This window comes from Opisthocomus hoazin, chromosome 20, assembly GCF_030867145.1.
Source record: "Opisthocomus hoazin isolate bOpiHoa1 chromosome 20, bOpiHoa1.hap1, whole genome shotgun sequence".
Taxonomy (NCBI): domain Eukaryota; kingdom Metazoa; phylum Chordata; class Aves; order Opisthocomiformes; family Opisthocomidae; genus Opisthocomus; species Opisthocomus hoazin.
In genome coordinates this window covers 4,918,816-4,939,744 of record NC_134433.1, presented here as the reverse complement: position 1 = coordinate 4,939,744, position 20,929 = coordinate 4,918,816, and the positions used below count along the sequence as shown (strand labels likewise).

Genomic DNA, 20,929 nt, shown 5'->3' with positions numbered 1-20,929 from the left:
TGAGGTGAGGGAGGGCAGTGAAGGAGGGCAGGGGTGCGGTGAGGGAGGGCAGGGGTGCGGTGAGGGAGGGCAGGGAGGGCAGGGGGTGAGGTGAGGGCGGTGAGGTGAGGGAGGGCGGGAGGCGCAGCCCCGCAGTGACACCTCCCGGCCGCCAGGGGCCGCCCGGCGGAGCGCGCAGAGCGGCGCGGCGCGGCGCGGGGCGGGGCGGGGGCGGGGCCGGCGCGCTGAGGTGGCGGCGGGAAGATGGCGGCGGCGGCGGTGCTGGGCGGGTCGGCGCTGCCGGCGGCCCTCGCCTTCCTCCTCCTCCTCCTCCTCGTGCTGCTGCTGGCGGCCAGGCTGCGCCGCGCCGCCCCGCCGAGGCCGCCGGCCGTCCCGCCGCACGGTGAGTACCGGGGGTAGGGCGGGGGAGCGGGCCGGGCCGGGCCGGGCCGAGCCGACCCCCCGCTCCCCGCAGGCCCCGGGGCGGACGGCGCCGCCAGGCCGGAGGAGCAGCGGAGGGCGAAGCCGCCGGCGCGGGCCCGCCGGGACAAGGCGCAGCAGCACGGCTTCACCCACCGGCTGCTGGTGGCGGCCCTGAAGGTACGGCCTGGGCCCCGGCACCGGCGGGCGCGGCCCGCGGGGCTCTCCCCGCCCTGACTGCGCTCTCCCCGTAGGGCCACAGCGGCTCTGTCTCCTGCCTGGACTTCGGCAGCAGCGGGAGGTACCTGGCGTCGTGCGGCGAGGACCGCACGGTGCGGCTGTGGAGCACGCGGGACTTGGCGGCGCGCGAGCACCGCTGCCTGCGCGCCAACGTGGGGCTGGACCACGCCGAGCTCGTCCGCCTCAGCCCCGACTCACGGTACGGCCCGGCCTCACCGTTGCCATCGTCCCGGGGCCGTCCAGCGGGCTGGGCTGCGCGGCAGCTCGTCCCTTGTGGGCGGTGAACGCAGCTGGCGCTTGGATGCGGCGCGGGGAGCTAACGCCACGGTGCCCGGCGTGCCAGCCCGGTGGTGGGTGCTCGCTGAGGTCCTTGCCGGCGGGCTGGGCTCAGCTGCTGGGCCTGTGGGAGGGCTGGGCAGGCGCTCGTGCTGGTTCAGCAGCTTGGTGGAAGAGCAGGCCTCGGCACTTCATGAAGCCGCCTCATTTAGAGAGAGGAAGGGCTCTCATTTCCAGATGTGGAGTAATAAATTCTGTTCTGTTCAGTGTGCAGTGGAGCTAACACGGGGCGAGCACTTGGTGCCCTCGTAAAGCACACAGCTGTTTATCTGGCAGCGTGTCCCCTTCCCAAGGTGCCGCTGAATGACCCGTCAGCTTACCTCTCAGAGCTGGGCTGAGCTGAGGCAGCCAGCAGCTCAGAGCCTCTGTCCTTCCGCTTAGGGCCTTCATTGTCTGGCTGGCGAATGGCGAGACTATTCGTGTCTATAAAATGACCAAGAAGGATGATGGCAGCTTCACCTTCACTGCGACTTCCGGGGACTTCCCGAAGAAGCACAAGGCTCCTGTCATCAACATCGGGATTGCAGAGACAGGTATGGAAACGGCAGAGGCTCTTGGGCTTGGCTGTGATTTCCTTGTAAAGCGAGAGCCGTTGGGTTGAAAGCATTGGAGCTTTGGGCACTCTAAAGGCCCGTTTCTGTACCAGTACTTGATTCTCTGGAGTCTCCTAGATGTTGCTTTTTAGCCTTTGTGTAGTGCTGAGTGAGCTGAAGGATGTGGGTTTCGGACAGGCAGCATTCCTGTAAGCACAGAACGAGCTCCTCGACACGCACGCCCTTCATTTACATTTTCAGGGATGGTTTGGCAAAGAGCTCTGGTCTCCATGTTGAGACGAGCGCTGCGCTCTGGCCCACCAGTCTCTGCTTAACCAGTCAAGAGTCTCTCTAATGGGTTCATATGGTCTGTCTTGGACTTCTGGGATCTTCTGGGACAGAGGCTGGGGGGCGGGTTAGTGCATCGGGTACGTGACAGCAGGCAGTCGGAAGTGCGTGGATGTGAGTCCACCTCTTTAAAGGAGGGCAGAGAAAATGTGAACTGAGACCTTTGTTGAGCTGTGAAAGTGAAAACTTAAACCTGCAGCAAGAAGCTGAAAGGTAAACAGGCCACTCCCTGTCTGGGCTGAGGTGGCGCAGAGGGAAGCATTGCAAGTGGAGACAAACAGGAGCCCGAAACGCTGACGTGACCAGTGACCGTGGGTGGTGGGGTGACTTGGGGTCAGCTGCCTGCCCGCGGGGTGAAAGCTGCAGATACCCCGCGCTGTGTCTGAACCGCCTGGGGCGGGGGGGCTGCCACGTTACTGCTGCGGCCCCGGCTGAGGGCTGAGCTCTGCACGTGGGGTCCGAGGGCGCTGGGCGAGAAGCACGCGTGGTCCCCGAGCGCCCGGCGGCTGCTGACTCCGAGGGCGCACCGAGGTGTAACCAGGAGGCGAGTCTTCCGGTACGGCTTCCTGCCCTGTGCCAGGAGACTGGCACTCCATGAACTTTCAAGAGGATGGGGCCAAACTCTTTCCAGTGGTGCCCAGCGACAGGACAAGGGGCAACGGGCACAAACTGAAGCAGAGGAAGCTCCAGCTGAAGATGAGGAAGAACTTCTTCCCTCTGAGGGTGACGGAGCCCTGGCCCAGGCTGCCCAGGGAGGCTGTGGAGTCTCCTTCTCTGGAGATATTCCAGCCCCGCCTGGCCGCGGTGCTGTGCCCCCTGCTCTGGGTGACCCTGCTTGGGCAGGGGGTTGGGCTGGGGGACCCACAGAGGGCCCTGCCAGCCCCTGCCAGGCTGGGATTCTGTGAACTTTGGTGCTGCTTTTGGTTTTCTTGCTGTCCGGGTGCAGAGGGGGGAGGCCCTGCTTCGGGACCCTCCCAGGCCTTTGGGCAGCCCGCGGCAGTGTTGGGCCTGGGAGCTCTCCTGAGCTTTGCCTTTTTCCTCCAGGAAAGTTCATCATGACAGCTTCCAGCGACACTACCATCCTGATCTGGAGCCCGAAGGGTGAAGTCCTGGCCAGCATTAACACCAACCAGATGAACAACGCCTACGCCTGCGTGTCGCCCTGCGGGAGGTGAGGGCCGAGGGGCCGTCCAGGCGGAGGGGGAGGCCGCGGGGGCCAACAGCAGCCTCGCGCCTTCCCGGAGGACGTCATCGGGTTAACGGCTGGACTCGATGATCTGCAGGGTCTTTTCCAACCTAAACGATTCTGTGAGGCTATCGGTTCAGACTATCGGCAGTTAGCTGTTAATTTAACGCCATTTTCTGGGGGTTCCGCATTTTAAAAAGCGATTCCGGCCCCGAGAGCAGCCCTCCAGCAGCGCTGACTCGCCGGTGTGGCCTCCGTCGTGTCTCAGCACTGCTGTTCCTGTTAACTGTCCCCTGAAGAGCTGAGGAGAGCGGCGCTGGCCTCGGGTGACGGAGGAGGGCCAACGCAAGCAGCATCTCTGTCCGGTTTGTAACCTTTTAAAGGTTAATTATAAAATTAAAATCTTTAGTACTGAGAGTTTGCTTATCAGGAAGATCTTGTTCTTTGCTCTGTCTCTAACTTGTTGCTGCAGGAAGATGTGCCTTACTCCAAGCTCAGTGAGTCTGGGGATCAAAAGCATTTTGCTTTTGTGTTTTGCCCTGGGAGCTCCTCATGCCCGAGTTGTGGCGTTGGTGCCCTTGTCGCTGGTGGCCTTCCTTAGCGTCCCCTTTACCAGCCTGGTTTCAGTGAGAGGTGAAGACTGGTCTGTCAGCTGAGCGAAGCAAAGATTTGAATCATGTAATCATTCAGGTTGGAAAAGACCTCTAAGATCACCAAGTCCAACCGCCAACCCAGCCCCACCACGCCTGCTAAATCATGTCCTGAAGTGCCACATCCACACGGTTTTTGAACCCCTCCAGGGATGGGGACTCCATCACCTCCCTGGGCAGCCTCGTCTGAGGCCTGACCACTCTTTCAGGAAAGACATTTTTCCGAATATCCAGTCTAAATGTAGGAGTCTGGATAGCTTTGCCTTCGCAGAGCCCGGTCCTACGCACCCCTCTGCCTGCGGGAGGGCTGCCCGGCCCCTGCCTTGCCCAGGAGGCCAGCGGAGAGCTCCGCAGGGCTGGCCCCACCGCGCTCGGTGACACAGAACCTTTGTCTCTGCTTGTTCTTCCCCCAGGTTTGTGGCGTCCTGCGGCTTTACCCCGGACGTGAAGGTGTGGGAGGTGTGTTTCGCCAAGAACGGAGACTTCCGAGAGGTGACCAGGGCTTTTGAGCTGAAAGGCCACGCCGCTGGCGTCCATTCCTTCGCCTTCTCGAATGACTCACGGAGGTGAGCGTGTGTCCGCCGCTGCCCGACGCCGAGTGCTCTGGCTTACTCCTTCCAGCGGCTGCAGCCCTGCGGCCTCCTCGCAGCCCGGGGTGGCAGAACCCTGGCTGTCCCGTGCCACGCCTGCGTCTCCCCGGTGGATTTCCTCCCGGGGGCCCGCTGTCCGTGCTCTGGAAGGAGGACGAGGCCCGTGTGTGTGTGTGTGCAGGCTCGTGCTTCCCAAAAGTGCTCTCTGGCCAGGAGGGATTGCTGGTTCGCAGGGGAGGGGGTGCTGCCCCGTCTCACTGCGCTGTCTCCTGGCTGCAGGATGGCGACCGTTTCGAAGGACGGGACGTGGAAGTTCTGGGACACGGACGTGGAATACAAGAAGCAGCAGGATCCCTACCTGCTGCTGACGGGGAGGTGCGAGGTGGCGGAGCCTTGTCGCATCGCCCTGTCCCCCGACGCCCGCGTCGTCGCCATCTCCAGCGGCGCAGACATTGCTGTGTACAACACGAGGAGAGGCGAGGAGGAGGAGCGCTTCCTCGCCGTGCACGCGCAGTGCGTCGCGGACTTGGCTTTCGACACCACCAGCCGCTACCTGGTGTCGTGCGGGGACCGCGCCATCCGCGTCTTCCACAACGCCGCCGGGCACCGGGCCGTGGTGGAGGAGATGGAGGCCATGCTGAAAACATCCGCCAACAAAGCCACGCGCGAGAGGCTGGAGCAGCAGCTCTGCGGCGCCCGCAAGGCGCTGGCCGCCATCTACGGCAAGAAGCACTGACCCGTCCCCGCTGTTTTTTCAATAAACCGACGATCTTGGAATCAAAGCGCGCAGCCACGTGCGCCCAGCGCCCTCCTCGCCTGCTGACTGACCGCGGCCGGGCCCGGGGAAGGTGGGGGGCAGGCGGGGGGTCCCCGAGGTGCCGCCGGTGCGGTGTTTGCTTCCCAGGGCTCGTCCCCGCCACGCTCCCGCTGCCAGCGCGGGGCTGGGCAGCTTTGCTGGGCTCAGGAAGGGGATTCGGGGGCTTCTCTCGGCGGAGGAGCTGACCCGGCTCCCTCTGCGAGGCTGAGGGGGGTTTGTGCTGCGCGGGGAGCGGCAGCGCACGGGCCGGGCTCTCCGCCCGCGTCGGGGAGCTGAGCGGACGCACAGGGACCCGCACCGGGGCCGCAGCCCCCGGGCCACGCCTCCTGCCCCAACGCAAGATGGCGGCGCCGGCGTCGCCCCGCCTCCGCGTCGCGGCCGTGCCCGCAGGGGGGCGGGGCGAGCTGCGCATGCGCACAGCGCCGCCGCCTCCACCTCCCTCCGGGCGTGGCGAGCGCGGTGACGCAGGACGCGCGGGGCGGGGGCGGGGCGCGCGCATGCGCGGCGGCAGGCGGCGGGCGCTGCGGAGCCGGGGCTGCCGGGGCTGCGGGCGCCATGTCGGGCCGCTCGGTGCGCGCCGAGACCCGCAGCCGCGCCAAGGATGACATCAAAAAAGTGATGGCGGCCATCGAGCGCGTTCGCAGATGGTGAGAGGCGGGGCCGCGGGGGGGGTGGGGCCTGCCCGGCGTGCAGCCAATCACCGCACCACACGGGTGCCGGTGGAGGTGCTCCGGTGGCGAGCAACCAATCAACGCGCCGCGTGGGCTGGCGGGCGGGGATAGCGAGGCAGCAGCCAATTATTTCGCTCCGTCTACTCGGGAGTGTGGGGGGCACCGGAAGCGCCGGCGATCGGCGGGCGGCGCGACCAATCACCACGAGGCGTGCGGCGTGAGGCGGCGCGGCGCGGCGGCGCTGCGGATTGGCGTTTCGCTGGGCCAATCGGAGCGTTGCGGGCGGGTGGGCGGGGCTTGTTGCCATGGTCCCCCCGGGACCCGGCGGCTGCGGGCCCGTCACCGGCCGTGTCGGCGCAGGGAGAAGAAGTGGGTGACGGTGGGCGACACCTCGCTGCGGATATTCAAGTGGGTGCCGGTGGCGGACAGCAAGGAGGTGGGTACCGCCCTGCCCCCGCCCGGGGCCCGCTCCGCCCGGCGGGGGAAGCCCCGGGGCCGGGCGCCCCCCGGGGCCGCGCTCACCCCGCGCTTCACCTCCGCTTCCCCCCCTCCAGAAAGAGAAGGCCAAGGCCGGCGGCGCCGCCGCCCGCGAGCCCAACGGCTTCCCCGGGGACGCCTCCGCCAGCTCCTCGCTGCTGCTGGAGTTCCAAGGTGAGCCGGGCCGGTCCCCCCCCCCAAGTCCCGGGAGGGCCCCGGCGTCCCTCGGCGCGGGGCCGGGCCGGTCCCTCCCGGAGCCGCTCGGGATCGGGATCGCCTGGTGCTGGGGGCTGGCGGGGGGGGCGGGGGTCCCCGCTCTGCGGTCGCTGCCGAGGGGAGGCTGCTCGCTGCCCGCGCTCAGCCCCCCGCTGCCCGCCGCCGCGGCAGAGGACACCGGAGCACCGCAGCCCCCTGCCCCCCGCTCCCCGCCGCTCGCAGGGGAAGGGGCGGGGGATGCCGGAGCGCCCAGCAGGCCGGGCTCCGTGCGGAGCCGAGCGGGGCTGGGGCAGCGCCCGGGCCGGCTGCTGGGACGGAGCGGGCCGTCCCCGGCCTCTGCCCTGGGCTCTCGGCGCGGCTCGGGAGAAGCGGGGAGCGCGCTGGCGCTTGCGGCAGGGCCCGGGATTGCGTCCCCGGCGGGGGCAGGCGCTGAGCGTCGCTCCCCCATCAGACTGCTGATCGAGAGGCCTCCTGCCCGCGCGTGCCCAGGGCCCTCGCAGCCGCTTCGCATCGGCCCCGTGCCTGCGGCTCGTTCTTCCTGAACGGCCCGGGGTTGTGCCCTGTCCGCTCGCGGTCCACTGCCGCGGCTCGGACGCCAGCCTGTGCCCGGCAGCCCTTGCGCCGAGGGGTGACGGCGCGTCCCCTGCGCTCTGCCCGCGACGGTGCCGTCCTTGCTCCCTAGGACCCGGCTCTCGGTGCCGCCCGCGGCTGCCCGTGCCCCTGGGTCAAGGTGCTCTCCTTCACCAGGTGCTGTTTCTGCAGATGAGAACAGCAACCAGAGCTCGCTGTCGGACGTCTACCAGCTCAAGGTGGACAGCAGCCCCAACTCCAGCCCCAGCCCCCAGCAGAGCGAGTCCATGAGCCCTGCCCACACGTCCGACTTCCGCACGGACGACTCGCAGCCGCCCACGCTGGGCCAGGAGACGCTGGAAGGTGGGCGTTGGGGGGCTGGGCTGGGCGGGGAAGGGAGGAGGTGGGGGGCTGGGTGCGGGGCAGGCCCTGCTGGAGCCGTTGCTTGGCCGGTGGGTGCCCAAAGTGCTGCTGGAAGCGGACGGGGCAGAGGAGTCTGGTGTCTTCTGCTGGGGGCCTGCCCTCCTGGCTTGGTGGGGAGCCGGGCGCTGCCGGGGTCGGCAGTCCCGTTAACGCCTCTGCTCTCCCCAGAGCCCTCCCTGCCTTCCTCGGAAGTTGCAGACGAGCCTCCCACTCTCACAAAGGAAGAGCCGGTCCCTCTGGAGACTCAGGTAAGGGCCGGGGGGTTGAAACCCTGTCTGACCAGGCACGGGCCCGGCTTGGCCCCTTGTCGCGGAGCCACCACGACAGCCGGACGTGCTCTGCAGCCCCAAGGTGCCCCCCAGGAGCTCCGCAGCCCCCCCGAGCTGTCCCCTGGCTCGGTTGGGGTGCGAAGAAGGGACGTGGAGGTGGGGTCAGGCAGCGATTCCAACCGGTGCCATGGGCTCTCGCTCCTGGTGCTGGGGGTTGCTCACAGATGGCGGCCCCGGGCCGTCCCTGCAGCGTGACGCGGCCTTGCGCGGGTCTGCGTGGCGTGGTGGGCGCGCTGCGCCCCTGCCCCTGACCTCTCCCCTGGCTCTTGCAGGTAACTGAAGAGGAGGAGGACTCCGGCGCGCCGCCTCTGAAGAGATTTTGTGCCGATCAGAACTCTGTGTGCCACACGGCCTCGGAGAGCTAGCCTGCCCGTGCCGGGGAGAGCGCCTTCGCCAGCCCCTCGCAGAGCCGCCCGCGTGTCCCGGGGCCCCGGGCTCCCGCCTCGCCCCCCAGCCTGCCCTGCCCGTGCTCCCCGCTGTGGGCTGCGCTCCCCGGGCCGTGGGCTCTGCCTCTATTTATTGGCTCCCTCTCTCCCCGCTGCCCCGGCTGGGGGGCCTGGGGGGGGGGGTCTGCCGGCGCGGGGGGCCCGACCGTGGGCTCCCTGCCCTCTGGGGCGCTGGCAGGGGCCCTTTGCCCGCTCCCGGCTCCCCTGCCCTAGGTGGCCCTGGGTGGTCTGTCCTTCCCCGAGGGAGCGAGGCAGGGGGTCCCGGCCGGGGGGGTGGGGGCCCGCTGGGACGCTGTGCAATAAGCTGCTGGGTGAAGCCATGGGTGCTGGGAGGGGCCAGATCGGCCCTGGAGCCCCCGCGGGACCGACCCCCGGCACCCCCGGGACGGGTGGGGCTGTGGTGGGGAGCCGAGACCCCCCAGGACCCCCCATGTACCCCCCCCCCCCGTACCCCCCCCCGCCACTGCATGTCCTGCCGAGTCTGTGAGCGAGCCTGGCGAAGCCGAAGGCGCGGCCGCGCGTGGAAGTGGAAAGTTATTTTAGCACTGAATAGAATATTTTTAAAATTAAACTATTTGAAATAGAGCGCCCGGTGTCGGCGGGGCGGGGCGGGGCGGGGCCGGGCCCTTGGCGGGAGCTGCGCGGCGGGAGGGGGGGGGAGGAGCGACCGGGAGCGCCGGGACTGCTGCCCGCCGCGCCCCGCGCAGGTACGGCCGGACCCGGGACCCCCAGCCCCGGGATCCCCAGCCCCGGGATCCCCAGCGCCGGGACCCCCAGGACCCCCAGCCCCGGGATCCCCAGCGCCGGGACCCCCAGGATCCCAAGCCCCGGGGACCCCCAGCGCCGGGACCCCCAGGATCCCTACCCCGGGGACCCCCAGCGCCGGGACGCCCAGGACCCCAAGCCCCGGGATCCCCAGCGCCGGGACCCCCAGGATCCCTACCCCGGGGACCCCCAGCACCGGGACCCCCAGGACCCCCAGCCCCGGGATCCCCAGCGCCGGGACCCCCAGGATCCCTACCCCGGGGACCCCCAGCGCCGGGACGCCCAGGACCCCAAGCCCCGGTATCCCCAGCGCCGGGACCCCCAGGATCCCTACCCCGGGGACCCCCAGCGCCGGGACCCCCAGCCCCGGTATCCCCAGCGCCGGGACCCCCAGGATCCCTACCCCGGGGACCCCCAGCGCCGGGACCCCTGGGATCCCCAGATCGAGGCCCTCCATCGCTGGGACCCCCAGCCCCGGGATGCCCAGGACCCCCAGCCTGGGGGACCCCCAGCCCCGGGACCCCCAGCCGCAGGATTCCCAATGCCAGGACCTCGGGGACCCCCAGCCCCAGGACCCCCAGACCTGGGACCCCCAGGAACCCCAGCCTGGGGACCCCCAGCCCCAGGATCCCCAGCTCCAGGACCCCCAGCCCGGGGACCCCCAACCGTGGGGCCGAGTGGGCCCCCCGCCATTCACAGCGGTCCCGTCCCGCCGCGCTGTCCCGGTCCGACCCTGCCCGGGGTTCAGCATGGGGGGCTCCTCGGGCTCGGCCAGAGCGGGGTTCAGGGGGGTCGGCCGGCCCTGGCCTGGTTACTGGCCCGCTGCCGCCCAGTGCGGGGGGTGCGGTGAGAGCACGGTGGGCGAGGGGCCCCAGCCAGTCACCCCCATTCGTTACCCCCATTAACGCGGTGTCTGGGGGTCCCTCTGCCGCGGGCTGGCTGCGACTCGTGCGGCGAGGAATGATTTTTATTTTCCAGCCGCAGCCACGCAGTTTCCGTCACCGCGCGGCCGCCAAGCCGGTTGGCTTCACCATTCGTCGTTTCAGGAGCAGGATGGCCCGGCGCGAAGGGCAGCCGCTGATCAACTTGCAAACGAACTACCCCGACGTGGTGGTAGACATCGGGAAAATAGTTTTAGGGGAGAGATCCAGAAAGAAGACGTCCGCGAGCCAGCGGTGGCAGTGCCGGGAGCTTTCCCTGGCCGTGTGCGCGCTGCTGAACTCCGGCGGAGGAGTGGTGAGGATGGAGAGCGAAGAGGAGGGTTACCGCTTCCAGGAGCACGGCGTGGGGCTGGACATAGAGCAGAGCCTCAGGGCCTGCGTCGACGGCGCCGAGACCGGCGACTACTTCACGTGGATGCAGCAGCGGGGTCGCTTGCTGCTTTTCGTTAAAACGTGGAGCTGCGACGGTGCGGGGCGGGGAAGCGCGGCCCCGAAGCCGCGGATCTGTAGCCTGAGCACTGGTCTGTCGCGCCGGAGTTTCACTTCGGTCGTGCCTATGACGGCGAGCAGCGCGGCTGGGTTTCTGAGGGGGAGGCAGAGCGGGGACGGGCACCGTGAGGAGAACGGGCCAAGCGCCGAGAAAGCTCTGCGGGGTTCCGGCGGCGGGGCGAAGGAGGCCCCTCTGAACACCCAGGAGCGCGACGTCCAAGCTGCCGCTGCCAGGTTTCTGGAGAGAGACAAGCTGGTGGCTGGGGAGGTCCTGGGTTTCGCAGAGACAACGCACATTGAGTTTAAGAACTTCCCTACGGAGAATATCTTGGAATACATGAGAAAAATTCTTCCGAATTACGTCTCCGCCTTTGCAAACACTGAGGGCGGGTATTTATTTTTTGGAGTGGATGACACCAGTAAAGTCGTCGGGAGCCACAGTGCGGTGGGGAAGGAAGCTTTAGAGAAAACAGTGGCTGACACCGTGGGCTCGATGCCCGTCCATCACTTCTGCGGCTCGCGGGCGGGGGTGCGGTTCAGGACTCGCACCCTGGGCGTTCACGACGGCGCGGGACGCCGGCAGGGCTACGTCTGCGCCGTGCGGGTCGAAGCGTTTTGCTGCGCTGTTTTCCACGATATCCCCAAGTCTTGGATCACGACGGGCGACAGGATCGAAAGGCTGAGCGTCGGGAAATGGACGGAGCTGATGACGGACGCGGACCCAGGTAAAACCTGCGCTTCCGTTGCTGCCCACTTCGTTCCTGCCCAGGTTTGCAAACTTCCGGGAGGAAAGGGCGACTTTTTCTGTTCCGTGCTCTCAGCAAACCCAGCACCCGGCCTTTGGCCCGCGGCACGCTCACACGCACCGGGAGAGCGGAGCGGTTACTGGCCTCCGAGGCAAACCGTTCTCTGACGTGTCACCCCCTGAGCTGGTTCAGCAGGACTTTTTGAAGCGTTCCCAACTGGAACAAACCTTCCCAGGGATCCCCTGTGCCCCGAAAGGGAGAGGAAAGATTCAGAGTCAGCCAGGAGCTTCCATCACTCTTAATGAGAATTGCAGAAAACTTCTGAAGCTGGCTTGGTTTGTTAAGATGCTCGGGAGGGAGTGATGTCCTGGGGGGAGTCTGGCCCCTTGAGGTTCCTGAAAGGGGTTTATTTTGAAAAACAAAAAAGTCCTCACTGGTGCTGATGCCCGTGGAGTGCAATCCCCGGTGCTTGATGCGCTAGTGAGGATTCGTCTCCGTGCCCTGGTTTGACCTGGACAAGGTCCTGTGCAGCCTGCTGTAGGTGACCCTGCTTCGGCAGGAGGGTTGCACTAGATGACCCACAGAGGTCCCTTCCAACCCCTACTATTCTGTGATTCTGTGACCTGTGGACATCCAGCACTGGAGTAAAATAATCATTTCAGTTGTAATGGTGATGTCGAACTGACCCGCAGCTTTTCTTCTCCTTCACCTTATCAAGTGCTGATGACGCCTGTAGTGAAGTTGGTGACACTCGGGTAGCCACTACAACCCGGTCAGTCGTCTCTCCAGAGGCCAGCCCGAGGTTGAGAAGAGCCCGTGCCAGGCTGCAGCTCGGCGGGCAGTGCTCAGCGGGCAGGAGGCTGCAAGCCGCTCGCCCTCGGCGAGTGCTCTGAGGGTGACGGAGCCCTGGCCCAGGCTGCGCAGGGAGGCTGTGGAGTCTCCTTCTCTGGAGATATTCCAGCCCCGCCTGGCCGCAGTGCTGTGCCCCCTGCTCTGGGTGACCCTGCTTGGGCAGGGGGTTTCGCTGGGTGACCCACAGAGGGCCCTGCCAACCCCGACCATTCTGTGATTCTGCGAGGCTGGGCCACCTTGCAGATGTCCACCCAGACATCACTCTGCAGCCCCGGTGTGTCTGGTGGCTGGTGAAGGCTGTTCTGGAGGAGCAGGGCTGCGAGGCGTTGCTTGGTTTAGGGCACGTTGTCCTGCTGCCTTATGAAATCCTTCCCCTTCAGAAGCTGTGTCCTGCGTCTCGTTCCATCACCCCACAACAAGACCTGTGTGGCGGGTCCATGGAGTTGGTTCTCACCACAGGTTGAAGAGTTTCTCAGTCTGAAGATGAAACTCGCCCTCCTTTCTTCAGGCCATGGTTTAGCAGGCATGGGGGTGTTGGGTGGATGGTTGGACTCGATGATCTTAGAGGTCTTTTCCAACCTTCATGATTCTGTGATTCTGATTCCTCCAGGCTCCCTGTAACACGAGTTTCCCCCGAGCGTGTGCCCCTGGCAGTGCCCACCGCAGCCGGGAGCACATCGGCCGAAGGGGACCTCAGCTTGGAGCTGGGCTGTCTGGTCTCTGCAAAGGACACGGTCACGCATAGGACAGAGAGGGGGGCGGTGGGAGGAGGGGACCAAAGCAGCAAGGTCCTCTGGAGACGTGCGTCGCCCGAGGAGACCCGTGCTGCGCGCGGGTGGTTCCCGGAGGGTGCTGGGTGTGGGGGTCTCAGCAGGCTCACCGCACGGGGGGTCCAGACCTTGCCGTTGAACGGCAAAGCCACCCGGGCTGCGAGTCCTCTCTCCTACGGCAAAGCCGGACCCTGTTGGTTGGACGGAATCATTGCTCTTAGCTCTGGAGGCAGCATTTTCTCGAGGAGGATTGCGAAGGGAGGCTTTAAATTAATCACTTTAGTTACTCTTTAGCACTGGGTATTATAAGTTCATATGGGAGGATTTTGAAGGATATGACATACTTTTTTTTTCTCCCAAGATCTTTCAAATCTGGCTGATAAATTTGAGAAGGAGCTCAGCTTGGCAAATGGTCCTCCCCTTATCAAACCAGTTTATTCCAAAGCTGGTCTCCAGTGTGCGTCTGAACTCCAGGAGTGCCTCTACCCAGGTAAGCCATTTATTCTGGATATCTTTGTGAATTTAAGATTCTATTTGACAGACCTTCTAGGAAGATGATGGGATATAAATATAAGATTTTAGGCGAACAACTGTTGGAGTATTTAAAAGATGGAACCGCTCGAAGAACGTAAATGTCCCTGATTTTTCAGGTCTCTTCTCCCGGTTTTGCCACTAAGGATAACCCCTGACGCGCACCATTGCTGAGAATATAGCTAGTGCCCAGGGGTTTGAGCACTGTCTGCCCCTGTTAGGCTCAGAAGTCTTCTTACGGGCAAAAAACAGAGAGAGAGAGAATAATTCATTTCTAGTGTAACTGAAATCTAAGTAGTCTAATCAAAGAATTATTATTAGTCGAGATCCTGTGATTACAGATGAAGAAAGAAAAGGACAATGAATCAATACCACTGTGAAAATAAATAACGATGACGATGAGTTCCCTGCGTGTTTGCTAGTACCCACCCCTGTTCGTGGCGTCACGCGCAGCCTCCCACCACCACGCCGGGTCCGCATCCCCGTCCTCCCACCGTCCACATCCGGATGGCTCCAGACGGCCGGCGCTGGTCAGGGCGAGGCGGCAGCGTCCCTGCTTTGTTCCTCGGGAGGACGTAGTTGGTGCTGATGGTTTCTTTCTCCTGCTCCGGGATACGCTGGGGTCGCTTGCTGTAGGTTTGCTAGTGCGGTTTTACACCTTGTTCTTTCTTCACCGGTCTGCAAGCGTGCGGCTCCGTGGGGCGTTGGTAAACATGGCGTGGTTCCCAGAAGTCAGGTACTTGTTCTCCTTAGCCTTAAAGCAGCTTTGGTTCAGCTCTGGGGCCGCGTTTCCTGATCTCGCCATCTGAGAGCTGCTGCTGGCCCTGGGCTCCGCTGGGCTCCGTCTCTCCCCGGCCCACGCCTTGGATGCAGCCCTGCATCGCACAGCTCCAGAGCTCTGCTGTCCGGCCGGACCTGTGCTCCCGCGCTCCGCACCGTCACGTGGGAGGCGGAAAGGTCTCCTCCCGCGCAGGTGACCTGCTGGGTGCTACTCTCTGCGTAAGCTGATGGTTGTTATCCACAGCCGTCTGGTCATTAGACAAAATGCTATCACCACAGGCAAGCCAAGTAAAAACAAAGCTCCAAACAGGTCGAGAAATATTCAGCTCAAGCAAGCAGGCAAGCCTCTGACCTGAGGGCTCGCAAACCGCGTACGCTCCCCCCGGCTCGGTGCTAGCGATGCCGAGCTGCTGGTCTGCAGGGCTGAGCGCCAGGCGCTGGGGTGTCTGATCCGCTCGGACGCTCGCCTCGCCCGGCCAGCTGGCTCTGCCACCCTGCTCACTGCTGCCGGCCGCGACACCCAGGGGAAAGCAAAGCTCAGCCCTTGCCGTGCCGCGGTGGAGAACCTTGCCCTGGTTTTATTTGTTAGGTGAGGGCTTTGGTTATTTCAGAAACACCTCAGCTATAAAAGCAGCAATGGTTGTTGAGCGACAGCTACTCCCACAGAGCCAGCCCTGAAGGACGAGGGGACAGGAGTGGCCAAGGCAGCGTGAGCCCCGCCATGGTCCTGCCGAGCGGCTTTAGGCCAAGCGCTGGGACACAGCGGGGGGGGGCATGAAGTCCAGGTCCTTCTGCGGTATCAGAACCGCTCCCATCGGCAGCAGACTGACACTTTCTCAATAAACATAGCCCGTGGATTATTTTTTCCCCAAATTCTGACCTCAGGATGTATGTATTAATTGCTAATTTTTCTAATGATTTTTGTAATTTTGCTATCTTTTCACATCTGTTTTCAGGATTACGCTCAGATGATCGATTTACTGATCGGTTAATAGTGTTTCGGTGCAGGATATGCAATGGCTGTTTCTTGGTGAGGATGTGTGTTTTGAACGGCAGGCGGTGACGGGGTCGGTGTAAATGTGTGCCTGCGTTTGAGATTTGTCTGTGTGTTACCATAGAACCACAGAATCATGAAGGTTGGAAAAGACCTCTAAGATCATCGAGTCCAACAGTCAACCCAACCCCCCCATGCCTGCTAAACCACATCCTGAAGTGCCACATCTACTGGATTTTTGAACCCCTCCACGGATGGGGACTCCACCACTGCCCTGGGCAGCCTGGTCCAATGTCTGACTACTCTTTCAGGAAAGAAATTTTCCCTAATACCCAATCTGAACCTCCCCTGAATCAGCTTGAGGCCATTGCCTCTCGTCCTGTCGCTGGTTACCTGGGAGAAGAGACCAACCCCCCTCACTCCACCCTCCCTTCAGGCAACTGTAGAGAGCGATGAGGTCCCCCCTCAGCCTCCTCTTCTCCTGACTGAACAGCCCCAGCTCCCTCAGCCGCTCCCCATCAGACTTGTTCTCCAGACCCCTCCCCAGCCTTTATGAATGTGCATGGCTGTAATTTTAACCTGTAAATTCAATATTTGTGTTAATATTTTTTAAAATTACTGTTTGCTGTCAATTTGGAGGAGTACCAAGTTTAGTGCTGGGATGAGAGGTATCTTCATGTATTCCCCTGTACTTAAGAGGAACGTGTGTCTGTACGTCACGAGACTGGTGATGCTCCTGGGTACCTTTCCCCTTGCGATGTGCGATGTTTTACCAGTCAGGAGGGCAGGAGATGCTGCAAACGGGCTGCTCCATCTGCTTCAGCCAGAAGGCAGCCAAGTCTCTCACTGTGGCAGCAACATACCTGTCAGAGGAACACCTAAATAACGAGGAGGCAGGTAGAAAGGAGGCAGATCCCACCAAAGAGATGACTTCTAACTCCATTTCGAAGTCAGGCGTGCCTGAAGCATGGAGTTTATACCTCTTTTATTCATATAAGAAATCCTGACAGATTGACCGCCAGGTATCATGGGAATGCTGAGTTTTTTTACTCACACTAAATCATTTCCTTCGATGACCTCGTGGTGTAATGGATTCCTCCAGTAACTGCTGTGTTGAGTAAATTATTTGCTGTATTTTGTTTTTCTAATTTTGGACTTCTTTTTTCTAGCGGGTTCTAATAAAATCAATTGGAAGCCAGAAACCATCTGCGCAGACCTGTTCTCAGAGTATCCTGGATTAGAGGACTTAATGAAAAGCCAAATCTATCCCTTGAACAAGGGGGTACTGATATTTTCGAGGAGCTGGGCTGTTGACATTGGATTGCAGAGAAAAAAGGATGTGGTGTGTGATGTTCTCTTAGTAGCTGAAAATGAGTATCCAGTACTGTATACTGTAGTCAAGGACGCCTCTTCTGCTGAATCTGAAAACTCGAGAGAAACTGCGTATGCATTAAAGCAGAAACTAGTCAATGAGGGAGGATACGCTTCAAAAGTGTGCGTGATTCCCCGCATACTGCACCTGAATGGCACAAAGAACCAGATGGAAGTTGCAGAGGATGATGTTCCCCAGCAAGAAAACCAAGAAAACCCGTGTGATTACGCCAGCTTGTACCCAGAGAATTACGTCCTCACCTCCAGGGACATCCCGGCGTTCCTGCGTGCGCTGGTGATTGTTGTGCTGCGCTTCAGGTCCTACTTAAGTGACCACCTTGGCTCTGAGATTTTCAGCCTTCTCACTGTCCGGCAGTACGAGCTGCTCTCCAAGAACCTGCGCAAAGCCAAGGAGCAGTTTGTCCTTGGTCTTCCTGGAACAGGGAAAACAATTGTGGCTTTGAAGATCATCGAGAGAATAAGAAACACTTTTCACTGTTCTGCAAAAGAGGTACTGTACATCTGTGAAAATCAGCCCTTGAAGAAGTTTGTGGGGTAAGCAGTCATGTGCATTTCCTCTTTTTTCTTTCATTCCGCCCTCTGTACATGAAGCACAAGCCCTGCTGATCTTACATCCCTTTGCCAAATGCAGAACTTTGGCTGACAGGAACACACAATCATCATCTCAAGGAAGCCGTTAATATTGAAAGTAGAACTGAGCTGAGCTCTGGCCCCGATCCAGCCTTCACTGCCTGCAGCGAGAACCCCGCGTTCAGGGATCGCTGGATTGTGTTAGACCTGCAAAAGACGATGGCCTTCGTTGAACAGGCTGTTACGGCTGGTGCTGACGCCAGAAGCACCCACCTGCCTTTCTCTGCTCTGCCTCCACGCTGCCTGCGCGGCGCCTGCCGCAAGCTCTTCTGCAGCTGTGCTAGGAACCGGCCCTTGGACCTGGGCCATCTAGACAGGGAAAGCAGAAACTAATCCCTTTTTGCTGAGGGTTGCGGGCAGAGCAGTTCCCCAGTCCTGTTCTCGCTGCGTTTCCATTTGTGTCGGCGCGGGGAGGGGGGAGCAGGGCAGAGCGGTGCCCCTGCGCAGCCCTGCCGCGCGTCCCGCGGGTGGGCTCGGGTCTCCTCCGGGGGCAGATCCAGAGCCGGCTGGTGGGGCCATGCAGCACTGCCTTGTGCATCGCCCATCCCTTGGAATAAACTTTTCCGCTGGGAAAACGATACAGCATGCTGCAGCTGAGATGGGGACTGTGGGATTGGCAGGTAGTAAGCAGCAATAGCCCTCCAGGCAAGAACCCGCTGGGAAATGGAGGCAGTCAACAGGGGTTTGTCTGATCACATCTTCTTTGCATGTACCATATCGGTTGTTTGGGTTTTGGTTTGGTGTGTTTTCTTTCAGAAATGAGATCTGCCAGTCTGTGACACGTGTGGCCTTCTTAAACGGGAACTTCCCCGAAGTGAAACACATTGTGGTTGATGAAGCTCAGAATTTTCGTCCTGAAGAAAACTGGCACCAATGCGCCCGGGAGCTAGTCGGGAAGAAAAGTGGCATTTTCTGGATCTTCCTGGATTTCTTCCAGTCCACTCACCCATATGGTTGTGGTCTTAAGTTTTCAGAACTATATCCTCAGGAATGGTTGACCAAAGTGGTCCGTAATGCCAAGCGAATATCCAATGTCATGTTTCATGTAATGGACGAAATCCTCCGGGAGCGTAACACAGATATGCCCTACGAGGTGCTGGAAGAGTTGTTTAAACAGGCTGAATGTGCCCATTCTTTGCCAGGTGACTACATCATAAAAAAGAACATGGGGACATTGGAAATGGCAGAGTACGTGACCAGGCAGTGCAGCAGCTACATCCAGCAAGGCTACCCCGTCAGAGATATCGCAATCCTCTGCAGCACGCAGCACGCGGCCCAGGCCTTCGCTCAGATACTGGAACCCAAGCTAAGACGACAAATAAGGAAATTCAGGGTGGGGTTGGTCTTGGGGCTAGCGGAGAGTGTTTCAGAAAACGTCATTGTTCTTGACAGCATCCGACGCTTCTCAGGCCTTGAAAGGAGGATTGTGTTTGGCATCCACCCCGTCCCTGCACAGAAGGAGATCTCTCTCCATCTTTTGCTCTGCGTGGCGTCCAGAGCCAACACCAAACTCCATTTGCTGTATCACAGAGAAGAGATGTTCTTAAGAGACCCATCTTTAGACAACAGTTGATTCTTACCAAGGGCTAGGGACACTAGCATGCTTCGCTCATGCTGTGTTCAGTGATGTTACAGGGCAGCCTTAAGGGTTTTTCTTTATGCCCTTTCTGTAGTCTATGCAAAAAAAAAAAAAAATTAAAAAATTATGAAGTTTCATATATATATTTCATCATATGTAGGCCTGTAGGATGTCATTAAATTGATTTTAATTAAGGGACATCTCCACCTGGAGAGAGCAGATCGCTGAAAATGGCAATTGCAGGAGGAAGTCAACAGTTACAAACTGCTTGGATAAATCACGGAACGGTTTGGAGCCCTGTGCTTTCAGTTCCTCTGCTCTCGGAGCTGACTGCGGATCCTGAGTCACTTCAGCACTACTGGAGTGGAACCACTGGTGGGAAACGCAACAGGGGCCATCCTTGTTTATGTCCCTGCTGGTGGAAATGATCAAAACCCTGCTTGTGGGGAGAGTTTTGTGCCTTTTGAGCCAAATCATCTCTTTTGTCATCCGCAAAGGTAGAGCCGCAGCTTGCTTTTGGGAGTGGTGGTGACCATCTTCGCCTCTGCTGGGAATGGAGCTGCGGGTTTGTGGTCGCAGCGACTCGCACCAAGCGCAGGTTTCTGCCCGTGGAGGCAGGGCTGTCGCCAGCGGTGTGGTGAGTTGGGAACTTGGGGGGGAGGGGGGGGTTGGTAGATCAGTCTTCAGCTTAGGTAAGCTCCACCTTGTCATGCAGCTCCCCAAGCGCCGGTGCTGGCATGAGGGGTGGCAAGAATGTGCTTCCTGGCGAAGGAGGCAGCAGGCGGTCACAGAAGGGTCGAGGTGGGAAGGCACCTCTGGAGGTCATCTCATCCAACCCCCTGCTCAAGCACGGACACTTAGGCTGCCCAGGACCACGTTCAGACGGCTTTTGAGTATCTCCGTGGATGGAGACTCCACAACCTCCCCGGGCAACTTGTGCCAGCGCTTGGTCACCCTCTCAGTAAAAAAATGCTTCCTGATGCTCAGAGGGAACCTCCCACATGTCACATTGTGCCTGTTGCCTCTGGGCCTGTCACCGGGGTCTGCTGGAAAGAGCCTGGCTCTTGACACCTTCCCTTCAAGTGTTGATACACATCATAGAATCATTGAATGGGTTGGGTTGGAAGGGACCTTAAAGCTCATCTGGTTCTAACCCCCCTGCCATCAGCAGGGACATCTTCCACCAGACCAGGGTGCTCAGAGCCCCGTCCAGCCTGGCCTTGAACCCTGCCAGGGATGGGGCAGCCACAGCTTCTCTGGGCAACCTGGGCCAGGGCCTCACCACCCTCATGGGGAAGAATTTCTTCCTAATATCTCATCTAAATCTGCCCTCTTTTAGTTTGGAGCCGTTCCCCCCTGTCCTATCCCTACACACCCCTGTGAAAAGCCCCTCTCCATCCTTCCTGTCGGCCCCTCCAGGCACTGGCAGCTGCTCTAAGGTCACCCTGGAGCCTTCTCTTCTCCAGGCTGAACAGCCCCAACTCCCTCAGCCTGTCCTCGTAGGAGAGGTGCTCCAACCCTCAGATCATCTCCGTGGCCTCCTCTGGACCCGCTCCAACACCTCCATGCCCTTCCTATGTTGGGGGCTCCAGAGCTGGATGCAGGAATCCAGGTGGGGTCTCAGCTGAGCCTTCTCTTCCCCAGGCTGAGCAGTCTCAGCTCCCTCAGCTTTTCTTCATAGGACAGATGCTCCAGCCCCTTCGTCATCTCTATGGCCCTCTGTTGTACTCTCTCCAGTATAGAATCACAGAATGGTTTAGGTTGGAGAAGATCTTTAAGATCATCGAGTCCAACTGTTAACCTAACCTAATGTTGCCAATTCCACCACTAACCCATGTCCCTAAGTGCCACATCTACATGTCTTTTAAACACCTCCAGTGATGAATACCTCCAGTGATGGAGGTATTGTCCATGTCCATGTCTCTCTTGTACTGGGGAGCTCAGAACTGGACGCAGTGCTCCAGGAGCGGCCTCACCAGTGCTGAGCAGAGGGGAAGGATCCCCTGCCTCGCCCTGCTCGCAGCACTGCTCCTGATGCAGCCCAGGATGGCGGCAGTCGTCTGCGCTGCAAGGGCACGTTGCTGGCTCAAGTTTAGCTTGGGGTCCACCAGCACCCTCGGCAGCCCCCTCTGCAGAGCCGCTTCCCAGCCGGGGGTTCCTCCCTGGGGCAGGACTTTACAATTTTCCTTGAACTTCACGACGCTCCTGGCAGCCCTTTTCTCCAGCCTG

At 61.3% G+C, this 20,929-nt stretch overlaps 3 protein-coding genes across 4 annotated transcripts; all 3 read left to right on the top strand.

The window, feature by feature from the left end:
• Positions 1–241: 241 nt before the first annotated feature.
• Positions 242–5,071, top strand: TBL2 (transducin beta like 2). The gene is made up of 7 exons (XM_075440388.1): positions 242–382; positions 455–579; positions 654–838; positions 1,357–1,508; positions 2,901–3,027; positions 4,106–4,258; positions 4,562–5,071. Exons 1-7 carry the CDS (start codon positions 244–246, stop codon positions 5,016–5,018), a joined length of 1,338 nt encoding a protein of 445 aa, XP_075296503.1. The 5' UTR covers positions 242–243; the 3' UTR covers positions 5,019–5,071.
• Positions 5,072–5,609: 538 nt separating this feature from the next.
• BCL7B (BAF chromatin remodeling complex subunit BCL7B) lies at positions 5,610–8,814 on the top strand. Of its 2 annotated transcripts, none has more exons than XM_075440098.1 (6): positions 5,610–5,746; positions 6,131–6,206; positions 6,325–6,421; positions 7,226–7,396; positions 7,625–7,704; positions 8,058–8,814. In XM_075440098.1, the coding sequence occupies exons 1-6, from the start codon at positions 5,655–5,657 to the stop codon at positions 8,148–8,150; spliced, it is 609 nt and encodes a 202-aa protein (XP_075296213.1). In that variant the 5' UTR covers positions 5,610–5,654; the 3' UTR covers positions 8,151–8,814. The 2 variants fall into 2 exon arrangements, with proteins under 2 accessions (XP_075296213.1, XP_075296212.1); XM_075440097.1 differs by having other exon boundaries at positions 7,211–7,396.
• Positions 8,815–8,874: 60 nt separating this feature from the next.
• Positions 8,875–19,160, top strand: LOC104337047 (schlafen family member 11-like). Its single transcript, XM_075440506.1, has 5 exons — positions 8,875–8,938; positions 9,975–11,151; positions 13,156–13,284; positions 16,269–17,025; positions 17,878–19,160. The coding sequence occupies exons 2-5, from the start codon at positions 10,050–10,052 to the stop codon at positions 18,692–18,694; spliced, it is 2,805 nt and encodes a 934-aa protein (XP_075296621.1). The 5' UTR covers positions 8,875–8,938; positions 9,975–10,049; the 3' UTR covers positions 18,695–19,160.
• The last annotated feature ends 1,769 nt before the right edge of the window (positions 19,161–20,929 follow it).

What these genes read in the sequence shown, in the direction of transcription:
- TBL2 (XM_075440388.1), top strand. Translation starts at nt 244, where the DNA reads ATGGCGGCGGCGGCGGTGCTGGGCGGGTCGGCGCTGCCGGCGGCCCTC. An exon ending in CGCCTCAGCCCCGACTCACG is followed by an intron (nt 839 to 1,356) that starts GTACGGCCCGGC and finishes CCTTCCGCTTAG; the next exon opens with GGCCTTCATTGTCTGGCTGG. An exon ending in TGCGTGTCGCCCTGCGGGAG is followed by an intron (nt 3,028 to 4,105) that starts GTGAGGGCCGAG and finishes TTCTTCCCCCAG; the next exon opens with GTTTGTGGCGTCCTGCGGCT.
- BCL7B (XM_075440097.1), top strand. Translation starts at nt 5,655, where the DNA reads ATGTCGGGCCGCTCGGTGCGCGCCGAGACCCGCAGCCGCGCCAAGGAT. An exon ending in ATCGAGCGCGTTCGCAGATG is followed by an intron (nt 5,747 to 6,130) that starts GTGAGAGGCGGG and finishes GTGTCGGCGCAG; the next exon opens with GGAGAAGAAGTGGGTGACGG. An exon ending in CGGTCCCTCTGGAGACTCAG is followed by an intron (nt 7,705 to 8,057) that starts GTAAGGGCCGGG and finishes TGGCTCTTGCAG; the next exon opens with GTAACTGAAGAGGAGGAGGA.
- LOC104337047 (XM_075440506.1), top strand. Translation starts at nt 10,050, where the DNA reads ATGGCCCGGCGCGAAGGGCAGCCGCTGATCAACTTGCAAACGAACTAC. An exon ending in GATGACGGACGCGGACCCAG is followed by an intron (nt 11,152 to 13,155) that starts GTAAAACCTGCG and finishes TTTTCTCCCAAG; the next exon opens with ATCTTTCAAATCTGGCTGAT. An exon ending in CCAGGAGTGCCTCTACCCAG is followed by an intron (nt 13,285 to 16,268) that starts GTAAGCCATTTA and finishes TCTTTTTTCTAG; the next exon opens with CGGGTTCTAATAAAATCAAT.